General features: G+C 51.0%; 2 protein-coding genes across 2 annotated transcripts in view; both read left to right on the top strand.

The window, feature by feature from the left end:
• The first annotated feature begins 1,479 nt into the window (after positions 1-1,479).
• ZCCHC10 (zinc finger CCHC-type containing 10) lies at positions 1,480-11,123 on the top strand. Its single transcript, XM_059483977.1, has 4 exons — positions 1,480-1,638; positions 3,561-3,722; positions 6,519-6,560; positions 9,395-11,123. Exons 1-4 carry the CDS (start codon positions 1,598-1,600, stop codon positions 9,663-9,665), a joined length of 516 nt encoding a protein of 171 aa, XP_059339960.1. The 5' UTR covers positions 1,480-1,597; the 3' UTR covers positions 9,666-11,123.
• A 1,422-nt stretch (positions 11,124-12,545) lies between these two features.
• Positions 12,546-23,277, top strand: part of AFF4 (ALF transcription elongation factor 4) — a 46,592-nt gene continuing 35,860 nt past the window's right edge. The window contains exon 1 of the mRNA XM_059483344.1: positions 12,546-12,773. The gene's annotated coding sequence lies outside the window, so the exon portion shown is untranslated. The remainder of the gene's footprint in view (positions 12,774-23,277) is intronic.

The following is a 23,277-nucleotide window of genomic DNA, read 5'->3' as shown; positions in this document are numbered from 1 at the left end:
TCTGAACTCCCTATAAAGTATCAGCAAGTTCTGCTCCCAGCTCAGTCCCACAGAACAATCCTTTTCCAGCCCCACAACCAAGGACACCGCTGCAGCTTCAGCCCCAGAAGTGCAAACAACAGGGAATGGAGGGGAGTAACCTGGGAGGGTTACTCCTGCATCACCTGGAGCTGGGATTGGACACCCCAGCATGGAAATGGACCCAAACTTATCAAAGTGTGAGAAGTCATGGCCAGGATCCATCTGGGGTGGAGCCACAGCCAGGCTCTGGCACTGCCCAAGGTGTGTCCTGTGAAGGGCTTTTAATAAAAACCTATTTATTCATTTAACTCTGCCCGGCCTCTGCTCCAGGCAGCTTCTCAGGAACCACCAGAGCTTAGCATGAGGTGCCAAGGAACAGCCCTGGCTGCTGCCCTGTGTGGGAATGTTGTGCAGCCACAACCCTGGAAGCCTGGTGTCCTTTCAGGATTTTTCCAGAGGAAGCCAGGGAGCAGAGCCCGGTGTCAGAGGGGATGAGAGCACCCTGGAGTGACCCTGGGCTGGCACATGAGCCTGGGACTTGCCAGGGCTGCTGCCCTGGGCACAGAGGGAGCTGGGGGAGAGGGGCCCTGCCAGCCCCAGCAGCCAGTCCTGGCCACACTCTGCTCCTCAGAGCATCCACCCTGGGCTTTGCTCAGGCCTGGGCACACTCTGGGCCGTGGGCACTCATGATAAATCCTTGCCTGGCACACCCAACACCCTCCTTTCCTGTGACCTGCAGAAGAAGCAGATCTGTGATTTCTCTGGAATCCAGCAGCACGGTGTGTCCCAGTGTGCTCCCAGCAGCCCCAGCCTCAGTTTACAGTTGATTGCCATTCCAGTTCAGTCTCGGAATTCATTAATGCCAACCAAACACGACCACGAATGTGGCCTGAAAATAACCCCTGGCTGCTGTCTGTCCCTGGCTGCTGCCTGTCACAGACGCTTCCTGGGGCTGCTGGAAATAGCCCTCAACGTCACCCGACCTGGGCTCACCGGGCTATTCTGGGATATTCAAATAGGAGAGGGCTTTGTGATGCCCTGCACGAGGGATGTGCAGGCAGCCTGCCCCAGGCTCTGACACGGATAAATCACAGCAAGGATAACCCAGCTCTCCAAAACCCCACCTCCTGTGCTACCAGCGTTACCCAGGAGTCGTTCCACCAGCTCCCTTAGATCGGGAATTTGCAGGGAAATAAATATTATTTATATTTAATATTCATAGAAATATTTATATTTGATATATTTAATATATTTATAAATATTTATATTTAACAGGGACAGGGACACGAAAAGGGCCCGGGCCCGGGCGCTGCAATGACACGGCGGGAGCGGCAGGGGCGGTAGAGAGTGCAGGCCGGCGGGCGCTGCCGCTCTGGCCGCCGGAGGACTCATTCTCTATGGTCCAGGAGGTCTCGCTCTCTATGACTCTGGAGGTCTCATTCGCTCTGACCCCGGAGGACTCTCTCTCTATGGCGGCCGCGCCCTGCCCACAGGGCCGCATGTCCCGGCATGCCCCGCGGCCGCCACTCGTCCCGCCGTTCCCCGCGGCAGGCTCACTTCCGGCGCGGCCGTTAAGATGGCGACGCCCATGCACCGGCTGATTGCCCGCAGACAGGCGTGAGTGGGAGCGCGGGGGCCGCGCGGGGCGGGCTCGGGCTGAGGAGCGGCGGGCACTGCTGGGGCCGCGGTGCCCGGCGTTTTCCCGGCCTCCGCGCCGCCGCGCTGTGTCTCGGGAGGGGGCGCAGCTCGGCTGAGGGGAAACCGCCCCAAAACACGGCTGGGGCGAAACGGTGGCGGCCTCGGGTGTCCGTGCACCGCCGGGGCTTGGACTCGAGGGTCGCGGCGGGTCCTTTCTGCTCGGAGTGTCCCGCGAGAGCGGCGGTGCAGAGGCTGAGAGAGTTGCTGCCCTTGGGCGCTGCCGTGGGGAGAGTTGGGAACGGGAGCGGGGCTCGGGAGGAGCTCCCGGGGCTCGGGAGGAGCTCCCGGGGCTCGGGAGGAGCTCCCGGGGCTCGGGAGGAGCTCCCGGGGCTCGGGAGGAGCTCCCGGGGTCATTCCCTTGCTCCTCGTCACAGACCCAGCAGTTTCAAACATGAAACAGGAACCTTCAGGTTCATGTTGTTGTGATGAGTTTGCGGGGCTGTCAGAAAGGCAGAGAAAAGCCAAGCGAGCGATTCTTGCTCAGACGGGGATGTTGCAATCCAGGAATTCCCTCAGCACCGAGGGGATCCGATTGCAGAGCCCTGGAACGAGGAAACCACGCTTTTGCTTTTTTGTGCAGCAGATATGTGTCCCACTCCCGTGGGGTGCTGGCGTTGGTTTTTCAGCTTTTTGTTTGACAATCACGGGTTTGGGTTTGAGTGAGGAGGAGGGGGAGCCATCACTACTGATTGTAGCTGCTGAGGCCAGGAGCTGTTTCTGCTCATTCCCAGATATTCTGGCTCCTGCCCGAGGCCAGGTTCATTGTGCTCTGCAGGTGGGAGTTTAGTCAGATTTTCGTGCTGCTTTAGCTGAGTATTTCTAAGGGATGAATGTTCAGCACAAGGTTCCCTGCAGGAGCTGGCTCAGAGAGTGGTGCCTGAAGCTGAGGGAGAAGCAATTCCCAGCCTGGAAGAGGGGAAATGCTCCCTGCTGGTCTCTCACTTCATCCTCACACATGGGGCTGGGAGCTTCCTAGATCAGCCAGGCTGCATTTCAGAGTTTAGATGGGCTGGCCTTGAAAAGTTCATGTTTTGGTGCTTGGAACAAAAACTGAAGGTGGCAGGAGGGGGCAGCCAGGGTAGGGAGCTGAAGTGGCACAGCCCTGAGCTCAGGACTAATTTTGAGCCAAGGCTGTGACCTTGGGCTACTCCTGGGCTGGGTGAGTTCCCTTCTTTGTAAAGGAGGAGAGCAGCTGGGACAGGAGGCAAAACAGCTTTGTAGAGCTTTAGAAAAGCAGCTTAAGAGCTCCAGCGTGAAAACAGGAGGTTTTTCCCTTCCCTGATCACTAAAAATGCCCATGGGATTTTGGCAGAGTGAGACCTGGAATGGAGTGTGCAGTGTCCCTGCTGCTGCGGGTGTTTGGGGACAGGCAGCCAGAGAGGTCTGCACAGAATGAGCAGAAATCTGATTGTCCCAAAGATAAACCTTGTGCCAGGCTTTAGCAGCTCCTGGTGGAGCTTATGTTGATTTCCTGGGCTCTGGGTGAGAGTTGGGCACTTTGGGACTTGGGTGTTACATTTCAGAAACTGGAAGTGAAGCTGCTGCTCTTTGCTCTAAACCAGAATTTCAGTGATTTCCCTGCAGCTGTTGGATAGCAACAAAGTGAGCAGTGTGATTGTTCCTATGTGCAAGTGCTTTAATTAATGAAGATCTGTCTGCCTGAATTCTGTGTCTGCTTGGTGTTACTGCCCATGTCCTGATTCAAAGGAAAACCTGAAGCACCTGTGAACATCTGCTTTAACCATAGCTTGATTAAAGCTGCATGATGAAAAACTAAATGTTTTTTCACTGTGTAGAGCAGACCTGGAATGAGTTACTTAAGCAATTCTGCATTTTTCTAGGGAGGCCAACAAGCAGCATGTGAGGTGTCAGAAGTGTTTAGAGTTTGGCCACTGGACATATGAATGTAAAGGGAAGAGAAAATACCTGCACAGGCCTTCCAGGACAGCTCAGCTGGCCAAAATCCTTAAGGAGAAAGAAAAGCAGCTCCTGCTGCAGCAGAGGTAAGACTGGCAGGATGAAATGTCTGCTTTGTGATTGAAATAAAAGATGTTGTCCCAGACCATTTTCTGTGATCTTTTCCTCCAGACTGTGGAATGTGTACTTGATTTAATGTTGGAGCTGATTGGTGTGTTAGGTGAATTATGTATACTCAGGTCCCAGAGAATTGAAATCAACATTTTAATTTCATCAACACCTGCTCATCTGAAATACATTTAAAACTGTTTGGGCCTGTCTGAAACAAAAGCCATGCACTGAGCCAAAGTTAAATCACTTGGAGTAGTTGAGCAGTTTCCTGAATTCCTTGCTTGATTTCATGTTTCTGTGCTGTCCAGGCAGTGAAAGCTGTGGGTTTATTTCTGGCACAGCAGCAATTCTTGCCTGTGTCCAGATGTGCTGCTCAGAGCTGCAGTTAAACCTGGCCCTGCTGCAGACAGGTGAGGGAGAGTTGGGTTATCAGCTGTAACCAAGCCTGAAGTGAAAACAGCTCACTGAATTGCACAATTATTTCCTCTGGTGATGGCCCAAAAGGGGAAGGAGCAGAGGAACCTAAACAGAAGCTCTGCCTGTGTCACCTGATTTCCTTTCCCCTTTGCCCTGGGAGTACATTTCAGTGTTTTCCCCCAGGTTAATAATTGTTTTGACAAGCTGAAGTGATGCAGCACCTCAGTTGTCCATGCAATTCCTGTGTCAGGGTCCTTTCTGCCACTGCAGTTTGGCTTTGGGAGCTGCAGAGGGACAGGCAGGGACACTCCCAGTGCCACTCCTTGGCCCTGGAATTGCTGAGGCTGTGGCCAGGTGTCCTCAGCACTGTCCCTGCCGGGATGGGAGCTGGGGAGAGCATTCCCAGCTCTGTCCCTGCTGCTGGCACAGGGAGTGGTGCCAGCTCAGGCAGGCAGGGCTCCCTGGGCCCCTCAGCTGCCCCAGCCCAGCAGCAGCTCTGAGGCACAGGGCTGCAACCCTGCCTGCACTGGGGACTCATTAGCTTGGGAGGAGAGTGGTGTAAAGTGATTGGTTTTGAAATGAATTCTCATCCAGTGAGTAATTGTGGAGTAATTGGAGTCACCAGTGTTGGAGATAGATCACCAGTGCTTGGGCTCTTACACTTGGCTCCATCTGGAGGCAGAGTCTCTTCAGAGACTCAAGATTTTTAGGCTAAGTTTGAGTTTAAAGCTCAGATTACTTCCTTGTTGCTTTTCTGCCCATTTTCTGGTGGACTCTGCAGGTTACCACTGGAGGATGGTGAATTGAGGGTGCAATTCCTTGTCCTGTCCTTGGGCTTGAACCTGAGTGTGGGATCACTTTGTGTGGGAGTTACAGGACTGGCAGTCTGGCACAGGAGGAGCTTTAGGGCTCCTCCAGTGAGGGGCAGGTGCTGGGGAAAATCCTCTTGAGAAAGGAAGCCTGAGCAATCCCCAGGTGGGAGCAGTGCTGCAGTTAAAGCTGGCCTAGCATTCCCAGGGCTGCTGTCATCATGGGCTCCTCAGCTGTGCCAGAGGATCCTGTGCCTCAGCTGCCAGGGCTGTGCTCCCAAGATGAAGCTTTTTCTTCATGGAGAAACAATTTCTGGGTCACACTTGTGCTTTTTGGGGCACTCTGTGAGGTTCTCCTTGCCTTTGGAGAAACTGGGTCTCCCACAGGTCTGCTTTGGCCAGCCTGTGTCACCACCTTTAAAGAGCCACGCAGGAATCATTAACCAGAAGGCAAACCCAGCCTAGAACGGTCAATATTTACCCCTGACAGCCTCATCCAGGCTTTCCCAGCATGAACTCCTTTGCCAGTTGTCCCAGGCTCCCTGTGCTTGCTGTGTTGGCCCCTCTGGAGGTGTCAGTGACCCCCCAGTGCCTGCCAGCCCAGAGCAGGGCAGGGAGCTGGGGAATGCTCATTCCTGGCGCTGGTGGAGCTCTGAGCCAGCCCTGAGCTGGGTTTAGGGCTCAGTTTATGGAGGGAGTGTCAGAGCAGGTCTGGCCTGAGCACAGTAGGAGCTCTTGGAGTAACTCTTGAGTAACTCTCACCTCACACACGAGAGGGAGGCACTCCCTGAGCTAGGTCCTGTCTCCTCAAAGGTGCTGTGGGGTTCAGTTCTGTTCTCACAGCGACTCCTCCTACCTGGGCCCCCCCTGGTTACATGCAGGGGGTCTGAGGCCCTAGGAATGTAAATATGGATGGGAAAGGTTGGAATCTGAATATCAGAGAGTCTTCCCCTTGCCCAGGAGAGCGTGGGGACTCTGGAGAACTCTTGTGTGCTGATAATGTTTTTTCATACCTTGTGTGTGAGAATGAAAAATTGGAGAAATCTCATTTTTCTGGTGGCACACAAAGAACTTTTTTCTGCAACGCCACTAAACTGTGTGAGGGGATGAACGCTTGGGAGTCTGACAGACACACAGCTGGAAAGCAGCAATATAAATGGACTTTTCTGTTTCTTTTTGCACTTGAAAGAAATGTGAAAGCTACAGGCTAAGTCTAGCTTTTACCCTTGATTTCAATCAATTCACTTATTGCTACATGTAGTTACACACAACTTCTTTGTATCCTTTCCTTCTGTGCCTTTACATCCCAACTGCTGCTGTCCCTGCAAAATCATACAAAGGAGAGAGCAGAGCATAAATAGCACAGAAAGTCAAGGGGGAATTGCTGGGGTTTCCTCGCCTGGCTCATAGATGAGTTTTGCTCTGCTTTGCACAGGACTGAGCTGCCAGTGCCCTTTGAATATTAAACTCAGCCTCAGTGTGCTGCTATTTATTTAATTTTCCTGTTCCATTAATCAAAGCCATTATCTTTCCCCCCTTAATTAGCGCTGGAGAAAGTGCTGCAGAAAAGAAGACCAAGAAAAAAAGGTATGTGGGGACTGGGGGGGGACTGGTGCCTGCACTGGTGGGACTGGTGCCTGCCCTGGCTGTTCCAGCAGGACCTTGGGAGGAGGGTGGCAAAAGAACCTTTGTGAATAAGCTTTGGTTGTTCTGCTTTGAGACTGTTACAGCTTTTGTCTGGCAGGCATCTGGAGAATTTCTACTCCTCCCTGTCCAAAATCTCTCAAAAATTTATTCTCTGTTTTTCTCCCTGCTGGTTTTCCTCCCCCTGCGTGATCTTGCTGTAGGAATAAAAGTCTTCCCATTTCTTGCTCAGAGTCCATCAGGAGTCTGTGAAACAAGACTGGCTCAGGGGTTCTGGTCTCTCATTGCTTCTGTACTTTTCATTCCCTTCTCCTGCCAGTTCTCTCTCCCTCAAGCTTTGTCTAGAGGATGAAATAAAACATCTTAAAAAGCCCAACCCCAAAACCAAACAGAACCCCCTTGATCCCAAGCTAAAGCAAAATCCAGGAAATGACCCTGGCCCTCCCCACGTCCTGCTTGGAGCCAGGAGCTCTTTTGCCATTGTTTGTACTTTAGCTTGCATTAATGTTTACTTGGGAATTTGCTTTCCTAGCAAATGGAGAGAGGAGCAGGCAGAGCTGCTCTGTAACTGCTGGAATGGTGCTGGGAGTTTCACACCAGGGAATGTCTGTCAGTAACAGCCCAGCATCTCTTCCCCTTCAGTGTCACTCCTGTGTCCCAGTCTGATCTAACCCAGCTTCAGGAGGTGTTTGAAGGCCAGGCCTTTGCTGTGTGTGGCAGGCAGTAAATAAGGCAGAGCAGATCTTTAAAGAGTTCTTTATTCCAGGCTGTCCTGTGCAATGTGGTTTATTGCAATGGGCTGTCTCAGGGTGTTCTAGCAAGGGCTGCTTTCCCAGAAGTGCCAATTTATTGCTGGAGTTACTCAGGACTGGTGAGATCATGAATTTCCTGGTTTTGAGCTGGGCAGCTCAGGCCTCTTCCTGCCTCAGTCCCTCAGACACTGCAGCCTTTGCTGGCATAATTATTTACAGAATATTTGAGCTCCAAACCAGTGCAAAAATGGACAGAGCAAAAAGGTTCACGGGGAAGGGGGTGATTTGGGCACTTCTTCCTCTAAATTTTAAAACTCTAGTAGGTTTGAATTATTCTCTTGCTTCTATGCAAGCCCAGAATAATCCATCAATAGAAATTCCTTTCCAGTCAGTTTGCTATTTAGATTTTGATTATAATATGGGAAGAGTTAAATGTGGAGAATCCAGCATATTTATAAGTTCCAGATTTAAAATAAATCTGTAAAAGTTGGGGTTCTGGCAGGAGGAGCACAAACCTTTTCCACAGAGTGTGTTTGTTTTGATATAAACACTAATAAGGGAGCTCAGGCCTAACCAGAAAAACAGGCTGAGGCAGAGCAGCTGCTGCAGAGCCCTGTGACCTCAGGTGACAGAGCCACCTTCCAGGTGCTCCTTGGCCTCAGTGTCCCACCTAGAATGCCTGAATTCCCTGCCCATTCCCTGCTCTCCTCAGGCCCAGCTGTGGCTGTGCCCACAATTGTGCCTTTTGGGTGTCAGTGGCACTGGAAACCCCTGGGGTGCCAGAGCAGAGCAGGGCCAGCCTGGGGGACAGCTTGGGCTCCAACAGCACTTGGCCCTCACAGGGACACAGAACCAGAGGTGAACTCTTGGAAACTGGTCCTGAGGAGGATGAGTGGTACCTACTTTAAAAGCTCTGTGCTTTCCCAGAGGCGTTGTGCTGTTTTTTCCCCAGAAAAGTCAGTGTTTAAGCAGCCCTCATGGATTTATCAGCAATGAACAGTTGTTGTGTCTGCACACGGAGACTGCAGAGTACAGATGTGTTACAGAAACTTCAGTGCTTTGTGGCTTAATCCACACCCACGTTTGTCAGCTGACAGGGCTGATATGATGAAAAACCCTCACACTCTTCAGTAACCTTAACACAGGCACTTCCTGAGCTGTTACATTGAACCAAACCCTCTGATAAAAAATACTGCGTTCATTTTCTAATGGGAACAAGATTCTGCATTATCATAATTTGCATTTTTGGATGTTCTTTGATTTACTTTGGCGGGAAGGGAGGTGAATCAGTGTCTTGTACTTCAGGGAAAGATCTCTGGGTGAATTGAGTTGTAGTTTCTTGGAATTCCTATCACCTCCCTAAATCAGAGACATTGGTCTTGAAAACAATGGCCCCAGGAAGGGCTGAACATGAAAAAAAAAAAAAAAATGCAAAGCATACAGAAATCTTTACTGTGTTCATCATTGTGTCTTAACCTTGGATTGTTTCCACCCTTCTCCTCCACCTGGAAAACACAAGCATCCTGTTGTGGCAGGTACTTTGGGTTCCTCTGCCAGGAGTAATCTAAGAAGTTTTTGCTGGGAGCAGCTTTGACCTTGGTGAAATCTCTGCTGAAACCTCCCCTGGCTCTTGCAGTGGCAGAATTTCCCTGTTGCAGTGGTGAGGCAGGGACTGAGCCTGGCTCATTTTCCCCAGGGCTTGGCCAGTTCAGGGCAGCAAAGCCCCTGCTCAGGGCTAGGAATGAGATCCTGGCCAGCTTTCCCTGCCTGCCCCTCTCTGCTGGGTTATTTCATGTCCTGGGGCCACCCTGCCATTGCTCAAATGGCCCAAATCCATGTCCAGGAGTGGAGAAGGGAGGGGAGGGCACAGGGATTCATCTGAGGTGCTGAGGCCTGGAAACTTCGATGGTGAGGTGTGGAAATTTTCAAGTAATTGATCTTTGGATTATTGCAACAGAGCAGAGGGAACGCTCTGCGTGTGATGGGCTCTGGCAGGGCTGTGCTCAGCTCTCTGTTCTCCCTCAGGTCCAAGAGTGTGACCAGTTCCAGCAGCAGCAGCAGTGACAGCTCAGCCAGTGACTCCTCCTCCGACAGCGAGGACTCCTCTTCCTCCTCCTCCTCCTCCTCAGACAGTGACAGTGAGGACAGCAACTCCTCCTCCTCCTCCTCCCCCTCCTCCAGCAGCTCTTCCTCCTCCTCTGACTTCGAGTCAGATTCCAGCTCCTCCAGCAGCAGCAGCAGCAGCACAGACAGCAGCTCCGAGGATGAGCCCCCAAAGAAGAAGAAGAAGAAATAGCTGGGGAGGAGCAGGACTGGTGTGGAGTGAGTGACACTGCTCTGCCAGGGGCTGGACGCACGGCTGCCAAACACTCAATGGTCAACATTTCTACTGCTCCCATTTCTAAGTGTTCTGCCTAGTTGTTCATAGGACGTGGAAGGTATTAAATGGCACGTGAGACTTACTGAGAGAGTATTTTTGTGGTTTATCCTTTTATGGAAGATTTTACTTTTTTAGCTCCCCCAAAAAAAAAATTCTATCATCAGATTTGTTTATGAGAGCTGAAGTCCAGTAGCAGCTGAACCTGGATGTTTACATGCTGGAAAGCAAAAGCTTCTTTTTTTGTTGCAGATTATGCTGTGCATCATGTGCTGTTCCTCTGTTAATGACAGCTTCACTTCCATTGAGAAAAATCCTCTAAACTGTTAAAAGCAGAAGTTTTTCAGTGCTGCTGTGGAGCTGTGGCATTGTTGGACCTGAATGCACACCGTGTCCCACACAGCCTCCCATCTCGCTGGTGACAGGCTCTGTGCTGCTGAGCTTGTGTTCCAGTGGCTTTTCCTGATGCTTCCAGGTCCAGTCTTAGCTGCAGCACCCAGCTGAGCTGTGTTGATTTGTCCCTGCTCGGTGTTGTGCTTGTCCTGCCCACAGGCTCTGCCCTGTGTCCCTGGCTGCTGTGTTGGAGGTGTTTGTGAGACACAGGGTTGGTGTTGGAGAGCAGCAGCTCAGTGAATCAGGGCTGCTGCTGCTTTAGGAGTTTCATCTTTGTGCCTTTGTTTGTAAATTCAGCGTACCCCAGAGACAAGGGCTGGGGTGGGTGTCCTGCAGAACTCCATCCGAGCATTCCCACCTGTAATAGGGGCAGCAAAACCAGAGAAGTCATGACAAACAGAGCTGGGCACTGCTCTCACTGGATGCTCAGTGAAGAAGGGACTCCCTGAAGTAAAGGCCTCCAAGGGAAGTGCTCCCCTCTGGATGTGTTTCCCAGCAGTGTGTGAAATGCTGATTGCCAGGCTGTGCTGGCACTCTGCAGGAATCCAGCCGTGCTTTAAACCTGGGACCGGCCCTGGAGGAGCAAGCGAGTGCAAAGCCCACAAACCCAGCAAAAGCAGATCCAAGCATGCTGCAGAGCAGGGATTGCTGGATGCAGAGTGGGAATTGTTTGGTTTGCTGGTGGATCGGAGCAGTTGCTGGTAGTATTTTACTTGGTGATGCAGTCTCCTGAATTTCTTATTGTTGGAGTGCCCTTTTGGGGAGGGGGGCATCACTTGTGGGAGAATTCTCAATTATCTTGGTTTAGGTTAAATACAGTAACTAAACTATTTTTATATTTTTATGGAAAGAGTAGTGTGTAGAATTTGGAATAAACTGTACTTATTTAAATGCTTGAAAATCCCCATGTTGTGTGTCTGTCTGTGACACTCCTGTGTTTTACAGAACACGCTGCAGGCTGTAAATAAAACTACCAGAAAGGTGTTCAATCTTGTGCAGTGACTGTGCCATTTAATGGGAAAGTCAATCAATTATTAAACACTAGTTGCTAAGTTCTAAGTTGCTAAGGCTTACTGAAAATATCTAAAATATTTGTTGTGTTGGTGTGCAGGTTTCAGCTGGAGTTGCCCTGGCATTCCCTCACAGAGGGGCAGGATTGCTCCCCAGGACGTTCTCCAGCCAGAAGTCCTGTATCAAGATTAAAAAAAAAAAAAAAAAAAAGTTTCGTTTCAAATACGATGTTTGTATTGGGTTTTTTCTTCTTGCCTTTTCTGGTTACTTTGTCTCTAGGTGTTGTTATTTTACAGAGTAACTCCCAGCCTGGGCAGAGCTTTGCTCTGTCAGTGCCTCACTCCAGCTCTGCCGGTGGATGAGGAGTTTTACAAAAGCCCTGTGAGCCACGAGTACTTCCAGGCACTGCCCTGTTCAATCCCTCCCACTCCGAGCAAAGCTGCCTCTGCTCACTGTGGGGCAGCAGCTGATGGAAAACAGCCGCGGGAAGAGCCCTCACCTCTCAAGGAGAAACAGGAGAGTAGGAGCAGGGGGAGACAGCCCCATTTCTGAGTGCAGGGATTATTAACCCAGCCTGAAACAGCTTTGGGTGCCAGTGCACTGCACTGTCCCGGGGGGTAGTACACTGGTTTGTTTTCTTAGGGAGGAGTCCTTAATAGATGGGAGCTTCTCCAGCAAAGGGATTTATCTTGAGAAATTCTGTTTGTGTGAGCTGCACCTTTACTGGCCCTGGGACCACGGCTCCTGCCCGAGCTGTGCCTTTACCAGCCCTGGGATGATGGCTCCTGCCACAGCCTCCTTTGTTCAGCAGCCGCGTGTGCTGCACCCTTGGCACCACAGCAGCAGAGCAGCCCAGAGTCCCAGCACGGTTTGGGTTGGAAGGACCTCAAAGTGCCACCATCAGTGCCACCATCAGTGCCACCCCATGTGTCGGTGCCATGGCACGGACACCTCCACTGTCCCAGGGGCTCCCAGCCCGTGTCCAGCCTGGCCTTGGGTACTGCCAGGGATGCAGGGGCAGCCCCAGGTGCTCTGGGCACTGTGCCAGGGCCTGCCCGCCCTGCCAGCCGGCAATTCCTGCCCAGCATGGCCCCGACCCGGCCGCTCCCGGGGCCGGTCCCGCTGCCCGCTCGCCGCCGCCAGGGGGCGCCGCGGCCGCGGGGGCGCTCCCCGCGCGCTGCCCCACGTGACTCTCCCGCCGCCGCGCGCGAGAGGCGGGGCCGGGCGCTCGCCACGCCCCCTACGCGCGCTCGCCGCCGGGGTCACGTGGTTTCTCTTTGCGTCACGTGATCGGGGCGGCGGCGGCGCGCGGGGGCCGCCGGGAAGCGCCAGGCGGGACCGGGCCGGGATCGGGATCGGCACCGGGACCGGGCCCAGCGCAGCCCCGGCCGAGCCGCGGCCCTGCCCGCGCCCTGCGAGCCGCCAGCCCGGCGCCGGCCCGCCATGGACCGCCGGGACCCCTACGGAGCGGCCGCCCGCTTGTGAGCCGCCCCCCCGCCCCCGGGCCGGGCCCGCCCCGCGCCCCCCGGCGCTCCGTGACTCGCCGGCGGCTCCTCGGGCCTCATCGTTCGCCGGTGGCGGCAGCCAGGAGATGGTCCGGGCCTAGCGGAGCGGCCAGCGCAGGTGAGCGCGGCCGGGCCGGGCCTCCCTTCGGCAGCGGGGCAGCGCCGGGGCCGCGCCGCCCCCGGGCCGGGCACTGCGGGACGCCCCGGCCGCCCCCGCCGCGGAACCGCCGGGCCCGGGGCGGGATCGGCCGCTGCGGGCGCATCTCCCGCCGGGGAGCGCGGGTTTGGCCGGGCGCGCCCCGCGGTGACACCGGGCGGAGGGCGGGGGTCCCTCCCGGGGACCGGCCGGGGCATTCCCGGCACCGGAGCCGGGCTGGGCTCGGTGCCCGCGGCGCCGCTGCGCTGCCCGTCCCGGTGATGGGTTTAATCCCGTTCCGGTAATTGACGTCAGGGCTTTGTTCCTTCCCCTTTGCTCTCCGCACGGGCTCGGGGCCGGAGCGCTCCGGGACGGGGCTCGGGGCCCGGGCGGGGCCCGCCGATGGAACCGGCCCCGGGCAGGGCAGGCGGGGCCGGGCTCGGACACGGCCGGAGCCGGGGGCTGTTATGTAAAGCCCCCTCCCGGTGGGGGTACACCGGACTCGGTAAAGGAGCCCCCGCTCAGCAGTCCTGCACTCTGCGCTGAGTTTTTCCCCTTTTCCCCTTTTCCAATGAACAGAACAAAGCGAGCCGGTGTTGAGGCTGTGGCCCGGTACCGGTGCGTTCAGCGCTGTCTGTGCCTCTGTTCCGGACAAGTGTTCCATTGCATTTTGGGGCAGAGCTCCGTGCTTGTGCCCAGACCCCGCTCACAGCCCGGGCAGGTGCTGCACGATGGAAAAGGAGCCTGAAAGGGACTGATGTGGGGCCTGCTGTGCCCATCTCACCCCATCTCAGCCTTGTTTGATCATTTTCTCAGCAGTACTGGTGGTTTTAAACATCCCCGTGTTGGCAGCCAGGCCCCTGTGGGACTGATCAGGCCCTTCCTCGGTGTCCCTGAGCTGGTTCTGCTCAGCCCCGTGTGTTTGTTTGTCACCCGGGCTCCCTTCCAGCTGCTGATCTCTCAGGTGTGTTTCTAGTTCCTGGCATTCCTTTAAAACTACTGAATTCTGCTCTCACGTCCCTGGCAGATGGGGATTTGCAGCCTGGGGGGTTATTGCAAAACAGGGGCTGGTGAAGTGCTTTGCAGGAGTGGTTGTGCACCTGATTGGTCCTTTCATGGCTCCTCTAATGAGGAAAACGTGATTAAACTGCCAGCCTCGAGGTGAGGGACAGTCCAGTGTCACACTGGAGTTACTCAGTGCTTGGACTGGGGCAGGTCTTGTTGGTCAGGAGCAAAAGGGAAAATTTATCTCTTGGCAGTATTAATATCTTGTCTTTATTAATGTGTCAATGTTGATTTTTGGCATTTGCTGCCTCCTGCACAGGGTGTTTGCAGCTCTGTGTGAGAGCAGACTCTCCTGTGCTCAGGAGTGAGACAACCCTGGAGTATCCTGAGCTGGGAGGGACCCACAGGATCATCCAGCCCAGCCCCTGGCCCTGCACAGCCCCAAAATCCCACCCTGGGCATCCCTGGAGCAGTGTCCCATTCCCTGGGGAGCCTGGGCAGTGCCAGCACCCTCTGGGGAAGAGCTTTTCCCTAAAATCCGGCCTGACCCTGCCCTGGCACAGCCCCAGCCCTTCCCTGGCTCCTGTCCCAGGAGCAGAGACTGGAGCTGTCACCCCCAGTGAGCTCTGACCTCAGGCTCCTCTTCTCCAGCAGAACAATCCCAGTGCCCTCAGCAGCTCCTTCGTGGTCCTTCCACACCCTTCCCCATCCCTGTGTCCCTCCTTTGGATGGTATCTTTTTAAAATATTTTTCATATTGTGGCACCCAAAAGTGCCCCAGGACTCCAGTACAGTGTAACAGCGATGAAGGAAATGAGTGGATTTCAACTCTGATCTCAAAAGCTGCCTCAGGTCCCTGATATTTCCTCTAAACATCTCTGCAGTTCTTGTTTCATGGCTTTTCTCCTTGTCTCAGACATTGAGTGAGACTGAGCCCCTGGTTTGGGTTTTGTGTGAGAAACCACACAGCAACCCAGAAAAATAACTTATATTTATGTGTTCAGCATTCTTGCCAGTTCTAGTGACCTGGACATGATAAACCACGATAAAACCCAGTGAAATATGGCTTGGATTTCCAGGATGGGTTTTTAGGAAGCTGGAATGTGCAGATGCTTTTGCACAGTTACCACCCAGTTCTTAACGAGAAGATGCCACATTTCTGTCTGCACAAACCATGGAGTTGGCTCCTTGGGGGCTTGGTGAATGAAGAGCTGCAGCAAAAACGTGTCCTGAGGTGGCAGCTGGCCCGTGGCAGGGTGGCATTTGCCACCAGTTGCTCCTGTGGCTGCTGGTGGGCGTTGCTGCCCCCGTGGTTTCCAGCGTGGGTGCTCCTGTCGGATGTGACTAAGGGCACTCACAGTGACCTTGCTGACTGAGACAGCAGCCCTTGGCACCTCCTGCCTGGCAGCAGGGCCTCTGTCACCAGGTGATGGTGGAGCTGCTGTCATCGTGTCCCTCGGTGCATTTCCAGTGCTTGGGACAGGGGCCAGAGCTGCTCGTGACGGCTCTGGTGCCTCCCTCCCTCCCTCCCTGCTCATCCTCTCAGTTTAGGGGTTATGTCATCACCACTGCTCTTACCCTCTGCTCCAGATCATCAGACATGTGCAGTGTTGAGGGCAGAAATGCTGAGGGTTGTCTTGAGAGCTGAGCCAGGAAGGCAGCACCTCTGCCCTGGGCAGATTTGGGCACGGAGAGAGCTTGAGCAGCTTCCAAGAGGCCACAGGGATGTGTGTGCTGAGCTGGGAGCAGTGTGAGCTCGGTGTCGTGTTTGGAGTCCCCCTCTGTGAGGATGTAGGAATAGTCTGGAGTTTTTGGTGACTGAGGTTTCTTTTCCGTGGCAATAATTGTTCTTGGCCACATAATTTCAGTTTGTTACTCACCTGTGGTTTGTTCTGCAGGCCTGTTTCCTTTCTCTCACTACAATGTCACAGTTATCTTCAGCAGAGGCTCGCAAATAACAACATTTGAGACTAGATACCTAAACTTCAGTTTAGATTAGATGCACAGAAGGAATCCTTCCCTGTGGGGGTGTGAGGCCCTGGCGCAGGGTGCCCCGAGCAGCTGTGGTGGCCCTGGATCCCTGGCAGTGCCCAAGGCCAGGCTGGAGCACCTGGGACAGGGGGAGGTGTCCCTGCCATGGCAGGGGTGGCACTGGATGGGCTTTGAGGTCCCTTCCCAGCAAGACCCCCTGTTCTCCTTCACCTTCAGTGTCTACCTCAGAGTATGTGCCAAAACCAAACTGAGGTTGGTGTCACCTTCTGTGGACTGGGGGAACAGAACACCCCGAGCTGTGGGGAGATGGAGGGGCTGTAGGGTGAAGAGGGAGTGTTTGGAAACGAGTCAAGAAACTTTAACAGATTACATTTAGCCAGAGCAGGGTTAGAGGTATGTAAAATATCCTGCTAACTGTGTTAAACTAAGAAAATAAGCAATCAAGTTCATAGAATTGCAAAAGTCAGGATGAAAGAACTTGTGTGGCAGTTACTCCTCTGTGGCAGGATGAGAGTAGTGACTCCTTGTCTGCAGTCACTAATGACTAAGGAGATGCTGTGCAGCTTGTGAAATGACAGGGCTCTGCTGTCACTGCTTGGGAAATCCAGCACTGCCCCTGCTCCTTCCTGTCACCGAGGAGCTCTGAGCACAGCCAGCCCGAGCGCTGCAGCTGTGCTGCTCTCCCCGTGCCTCTGTCCTGCAGGAATCCACTCCATTCTCCTTGGGCTGCTTGCCCTGGGTGCCAGCTGACAGAGCCCCTGCCAGGAGCAGAGCTGGTGCTCAGAGCTCAGGGTGGCACAGCTCTGGGGCTGGCCCAGCCACAATTCCCTGTTCCCTGCAGCGGGGGCTGTTGGCCTCGTGCACTCGTGTGTCCTTTGGGGTCTGCCACCTCCCCAGGCTCTCAGACTTTGCTGCTTCCCGAGTTTCTTTCTTCAGCTCTGTGTTTCAAACCCTTCTTTTCCCTCACTCTGTCTTTTCTCCCCGGTGCTGGGAGTTTACCTTGGGTTGTCTTGTCTCTTGTTTTACTGGGTTCATTAATTCCTGCTGATGAATGTAAAACCTGGGTTAGGAGCTGCCAGTAGCACCAGGTACCAGCAGGAAGAAAAATCTCCTTGTACTCCAAACTGTACAAACCTGGAATAAGGAAGTTCTTGCCCTGAAGTCTTGAACTAATTTCCTTCTGTTAACAGCTCATTAAGAGAAATCTTCCTGCTCATCTTTTTATGGAAAACAACACCTCATGAGGCAGCTCAGAGCCCCCTTTTACTGCCTTTTCTTTTTTTTTACAGTTCATCTTAGTTTTTATTCATGTCACATTTATTGATAAATTACTTGAACGTGCTGCTTTCATGTTTTATAATTAAGCAAATAGAGTGTACTTTTACTAATGTGCAATCCTGTAGTGATCATGGTCTCCAGGAGAGGCAGTTTTATGATTCCACATCTCTCCCTGTGGATAGGTGTGCTCCCCTACAGCCCCAGAGCAATTTCTCACTGTTCCCAGTTCTAAACTGGGAGCATGGAGAGGTAGGAGACCAGAGGCAGGACAATGCTGTGCTTCTCTTCAGCGTGGTTTCTCTGAAGGATTGATGTTCCCACATTATTTGCAGTTTCCAGAGCAGCTTGAAGCTGTTTGTCCTTTGGGCTGGACACTTCCCTCAGCCTTTCAGCTCAGCGGGTTCCTCGTGGAGGGGCAGAAATGGGCCCTGGGATGGTTGTGCTCCTCCTGCAGCTCCCTGAGGATTGGCAATGTCACAAAAGGTCCCAAACCAAAGCACATCCCAAACCTTTGGGCTTTTCCAACTCAGTAAGCTTTGGTGGTAAAATGGGAGGGCGGCCAGGTTTGGGTGTCACTTTGTCATCTCCTGGAAGTGGGGGCAGGCCTTGGTGCCTCACTGTCATACATCGCTTCAATGACAGACATTTTCCAGTTTAAGAAGAAAAATAAAGGATGTTTAATTTGCAGAACCAGACACTGGGAAAACAGTGTTTGTGATCAGTGACAAGTTCAACTCCTGAGACAGAGGAAACTCTTTCCACTTGTCCTTAGCTGGGATTCTAAGATTTCACAGAGGTAAATTGTTCCAGAGTAGATATTTCCCTCAACAGCTGATTCCTGTGGAAATGTCATGCCATTGAACAGTCATTCAGTTTTTCACTTCATTTTCCTTTGAAATTTCTAATGTTCACTTTCCTTGGTGTGATCCTGTTGAAGGTGTCTGATTTTAAATGAGTATTGGATATTTATATTGGTTTTCTGCTATATTTTTATATAAATTAGGCTTCCAAAACTGTGTACTCTCATGTATTCCCCCATTCCTGCTGGCATGACTATAAAAGCTCAGACCTGACCATAACTGTCCAGCTTTGTGCATTCACATGGAGATTTTTTGTTTCTGCATTTAATTTAATTTCCAAAAGACGTTAAAGAGATTTCAGTGATGGAAGTGCTTAAATGGTTTTAATCAGGCTTTGATGTGCACAAATCATTAAAGCGAGGAGGATGAAGAGATCGGAGTCCCCAGTTCCCTTTGTGTGCCTGGGCTGCAGAGGAACTCAGGGAGGAGGAAGTGTTCAGGAAATCCCAAAGGCTCAGGACAGGGGAAAACATCCTCGAGCTGTGCCAGGGGAGCTTCAGGCTGAAAATTGGGAAAATTCCTCCATGGGAAGGGGGCTGGAGGCCATCCCTGCCTGGCTTTAAATGTGCAGGTGGCACCTGGGGGACTTGGCAGTGGGAATGGTGGACTCGAGGAACTTGGAGGGCTTTTCCAGCCTAAACAATTCTATAATTCTGTTTTTCCCACAGGGAAGGGGAGCAGCAAACCAAAAAAAGCTACATCAAAATGGGAATTTGGTTTGTGTGATGTCGTGCGTTTCGTGGGCAGAGGAATAACCAGAGTTTCTGTGGAAAAAAAAATAATTTGAGAGATCTGCCAATATAACTTTTCCAATTGCATTACAATTAACATAAGCATTTCCTTATTTAAAGATATTTTTAAAATTCTTTGGTCAAAATCCAGACTTGAAAACACTTGCATGGAAATTTCAGAGAACTGAATATGGGAAACAGGTTGAAGAACTTAAGGGAACATGTTGTAACTTCAGCAAGTTGTCCTGTGCTTTGGCATAAATAAAATAAACCTAATGGAAATTGCTGAGTAAAAAATGCTGGATTTTACAAAAATCTCTTAATATTATTGTATTTTTGTAACTTCAAGAGGCCTTGAAGCACAAAGATTGGCCAAGAGGAGGTTAAATGGATTCACGTACTGATATTTTTCCTTTCTCCTGTTTTGTTTTTTTTTTTATGCTCTGAGCTGTCCTCTATGGAACAGAGCTTCCTGAGAGTTTGTTTGTGTGCTTTGAGGAGGTTTTTATATTTTGGTTCTGTGTTTGTTTGACATTTCCCATTGAGCCTTGCAGTTCCCCTCTGACTCTCACTGCTGTGGAGCTGCTGGGATCCCCCTGGCTCGGTGAAAAGCACTGTGGCCACATGGAATATTGGTTTAAAGCGCCTGGTGAAGTTTGGGCTTTCCGGGTAATTCATTTATTTTAAAATTAATTAATTTAGATGTAATTTAGCCTTCTGATGCTGATAGGATAAATTAGCATCATATTATAGCATTGATTTGCCATGGTGGAAACTGGTGTTTGGTGTAAAGCAGCCTTTAAAAGATAAAGGGTGAAAAGGTTTTTCCTGGAGCAATTGCTCGTGCTGAAAGAGCTCCACTAATTATATTTAATGAGCAAAAAACACAAGTAAGGACTTTGCACTGTGACACATTCTTAGCCAATAATTACCAGAAATATGTTTTAATAGGAGACTTTTAACAAGTAGTCTTCAGCTTAAATTTGTTAATCACTAATAACCTCCTAAAAAATACTTTCTTCAGTTTTTTTTTTTTCATCTTTCTCTTTTTTTTAGTGGAAAAAGTTGCATTATTTCCTGGCCATGTGAAGCAAGGTCCATGCTGAACTGGCGTTCAGAAATGTTTTTGTTTGTTTTTTCTTATTTATTCAGAGGAATGTTTAAATCCGTCCAGTCATGATTTGCTGACAGACTTGAAGCTCAAGATGGTCAGAAATGGGTGTGGTTTAATCTTCATTGCTATTTTAGAGTAGGAGATTTGGATCTCATTAGCTGCTCTAATGGGCTGATTCCTTGCTATACAATTTATTTCAATGCATTATTAAATTTTTAAAAATTATTATGTGTGACTCTCACTATGAATAGTGAATCATACCTTTAAAAAATTTAATTTGAACTTGTGCTTAGAAGAATTCCATTAATTGAGCCCCTGGCTGGGGTGCCCATCAGTGCCTGGTGCCTGCTGAGCTGCAGCAGTTCCACCATGGAATTTCTGGGGCACTTGAGGCAGTTTTGGCTCTTTCAGGGACATTTCCAGGCTCCAGCTCTGACCCAGCTCAGTGTGAAGTGGCCTCTTGCATGAAGGGTTTTGAAACCCAACTGAATTTTGACTCAGCTTTTGCCATGTCCTTGTGTTTAACTTCATGCCACAAAAAGCTGAATTTCTCTTTCTGGTCGCAAAACTCACCGAGTCTCCCTGGCTGGAAGTGAAATGTCTTGGTAGAATTCTGTGTTTTGTAGTTTATTGTCTTTTGGTTTAGGGCCACATCCAGAAAAGTACAAAAAGTTGTAAAAAAAAACTTTGGGGGGAAAAAAACCAAACATTGTTATTTTGGGAAAATATGATGTCATTTATATTAAAAGAGTTTGTGCAGCTAAATAAACATTTATCAACTGTTTTCCTGAGGTAAAAGACACCTCACTAAATGCCCTGTTACTCAGTGGGGGCAGAAGTGTGAATGTTTTTCTGAATCTGCTCAGGGGGATTATAAAGTACAGGTGGCATTCAGTAGGCAGGATGAAAAATGAAAACTTTCCAAGGTTTTGAGCAGTGTTTGTTTGGAAGCACAGCACATCAAAGCTGTGGCTTTCCTGCTGCATTTCAGCTTCCCTCTCTAGATAGTTCTGGGCCCTTCCTCTCGCTTCCAAATTTTTTTGCTTTGCCTGCAAATCTTAAATGCTCATCTTCCCTAGGTTTTTCCAGAGTTTAACTACTCTGTGCTCTCATCTTCAGCATGATGAAATTTAAAAAGAAAGTTTGAAGGTACCAGGAAGCATCCTAGGTGTCAAAGCTGTCATGTTCTGACAGCAGATTTTAGACAAGTAGGAAACGATGCCGAGTTTGGTGAACCTTTGAATATGAGTTAGGGCTGAAAACTGTGAGGGAAAACTTGTGTTCTCACTTCTCTGTACTCAGAATTGTGGGTTTAGTGAAGTCTGTAAAGCAATCCTAGCACTGCTGCAGCTGCCAGTGGGGAGCAGCGCCCTGTGAGAGTTCCAGGCACCACTTTTGAAGAGGTACAGATAACAATGAATTGGTGATAATGTGGTAAATCCATTGCTCTGCCCTGGATCCACCCCGGTGGTTTTGGGGCTTCCCCTGCAGTTGTGCTGGGAACAGCCCGGACACGGATTTCCCTTTGGGCCTCTCACTTGTTCTGTGGCTCACCCTGAGTGGTTTCCCAGGGTTCTGGGGACAGTTAAATCATTGAACAATGCAGTTTTTAATTCTGGCTGCCCTGCTCCCCAGCATCCTCACAGAATCACAGAATCACAGAATTTTCAAGACTGGAAGAGACCTATAAGATCATCTAGTCCAGCCGATGTTCTAACTGTTCAGCTAGATCATGGCAGCAAGTGCCACATCCAGTCTTTTTTTAAATTCTTCAAGGGATGATGCCTCTACCACCTCACTGGGTAAATGATTCCAGTTTCTGACCACTCTTTCTGTGAAGTATTTCCTTCTTGCTTCTAACTTACATCTAGCTTGACGCAGCTTGAGACTGTGTCCTCTTGTTCTATCCGTTGTCGCCCGGAGAAAGAGGCCGACCCCCAGCTCACTACAGCCACCCTTCAGGAAGTTGTAGAGAGTGATGAGGTCACCCCTTAGTCTCCTTTTCTCCAGGCTGAACAACCCCAGCTCCCTCAGTCGCTCTTCATATGGCTTGTGCTCCAAGCCCCTTATTAGTTTCGTTGCTCTCCTCTGGACACGCTCAAGTAACTCAACGTCCCTCTTAAAGTCCCTCCTGCTCTCCCTCCATCCCTCACCAGCACATTGCAGAATTATCATCTCAAACCCTGAATGGGGATGCAGCACAGTGGGGGAAAATTGGTCACCATGGGAAGTCCAAGATAAATGCCTTGTGAGACACTGCAGACATGATCTTACACCAGGGCTGGAGGAAGTGACAGTTAAACCAGGGTGAAGGCTCTGATAAACTTCTCTCCTTTCCTTTTCTGTAGTTGAGGTGGGAGAAGGATGTGAACCTTGAGTGTGATTTTCCCTTTTGCCTTTTCACTCCTGGTTTAGATGGCACCTCATTAAAGCCTTGTCTGCCGTTTCAAATCTTACACAGAGCAGATTTATCTGAGAATTTCTGTCAAGTGAATACTTTCTTAATCCTACTGCCACAGAGTTCATAGCACTCAAATGTAATGATGTCTTTTATGAAAGTAAATTATTGGGAGGAAGTCAGAATGATAATAGCCAGATTAATGTTAGATGTCTGAATAACTATTGCTTAATAAAATCTAAATGCCAATTGTCTTGGCTTCAAAGTTTAAGCAGATGAACATGTAGGCACAGGAATTGGGTTATTAAGTTTCTGCCCAATTAAAGGACAGAAATTTGTTGGGAAACTGTATTAGAATATGCTTTGGTTAGCCTGTGTGGACATGAAAGGATTGCATGTAAAAAGGCTGAATTTTAGATGGTCCATCTTTACACTGGGGAAATTAAAAACTCTCCCAGCGATGGAGAGTGGAAAAGATGGGGAGGGTGTCCTTGGCTGAGTGGGAAGTGGAACTGGGCTGAAGTTGGCTGGGAAGATTTAACTGAGAAAGGAAAGAGTGCTCCTGGTGGCTGGCTGAGCTAGAGGTCAGTGTGCAGTGCTGGTGAGGTGATCTCCTCAGCCTTGGCATCTCAGGGTAAGGAATTTCACTGCTTGGTTAAGAAAGCCCCCTGTTCCTCAGAGCAGATACTGCAGGATGGAGCAAATAGAAATGCAGAGCCTTGGGAAGGCAAGGTTGAAATTCAGCTTCATTGAGCAGCAGCAGCTTCACCTCCCTCTCCTGGCTGGGGCTGCTCCTTGAGGCGGGAGTTCATTGAGGCTCCTGTGCCTTTTCTGGCCTGGAATCCTCACCTGGCCCGGCCTAGGTGCAGAAAATGACAATTTTAGTGGCTTTGTGGTGTCAGTCCCTTTGCTCTGAGTCAGGGTGGCACTGAGGGATCTGGGGTGTCTCATGGGTGGCACTGTGGGACCTGAGGTGTCTCCCAGGATGGAGCCTGGGGACAGAGGGACAGAGGGACAGTGGCTGGAGCAGTGACCCTCCCTCTGCTCCCTGCCATGCAAGAGGAGGAGGGAGCAGGGCTCTGTGCTCTCACTTGCTGGGCTCTCCTGTT

This window comes from Ammospiza nelsoni, chromosome 16, assembly GCF_027579445.1.
Source record: "Ammospiza nelsoni isolate bAmmNel1 chromosome 16, bAmmNel1.pri, whole genome shotgun sequence".
NCBI lineage: Eukaryota > Metazoa > Chordata > Aves > Passeriformes > Passerellidae > Ammospiza > Ammospiza nelsoni.
Note: the sequence above shows the minus strand (reverse complement) of the source record. Positions and strands in the feature narration are given on the sequence as shown.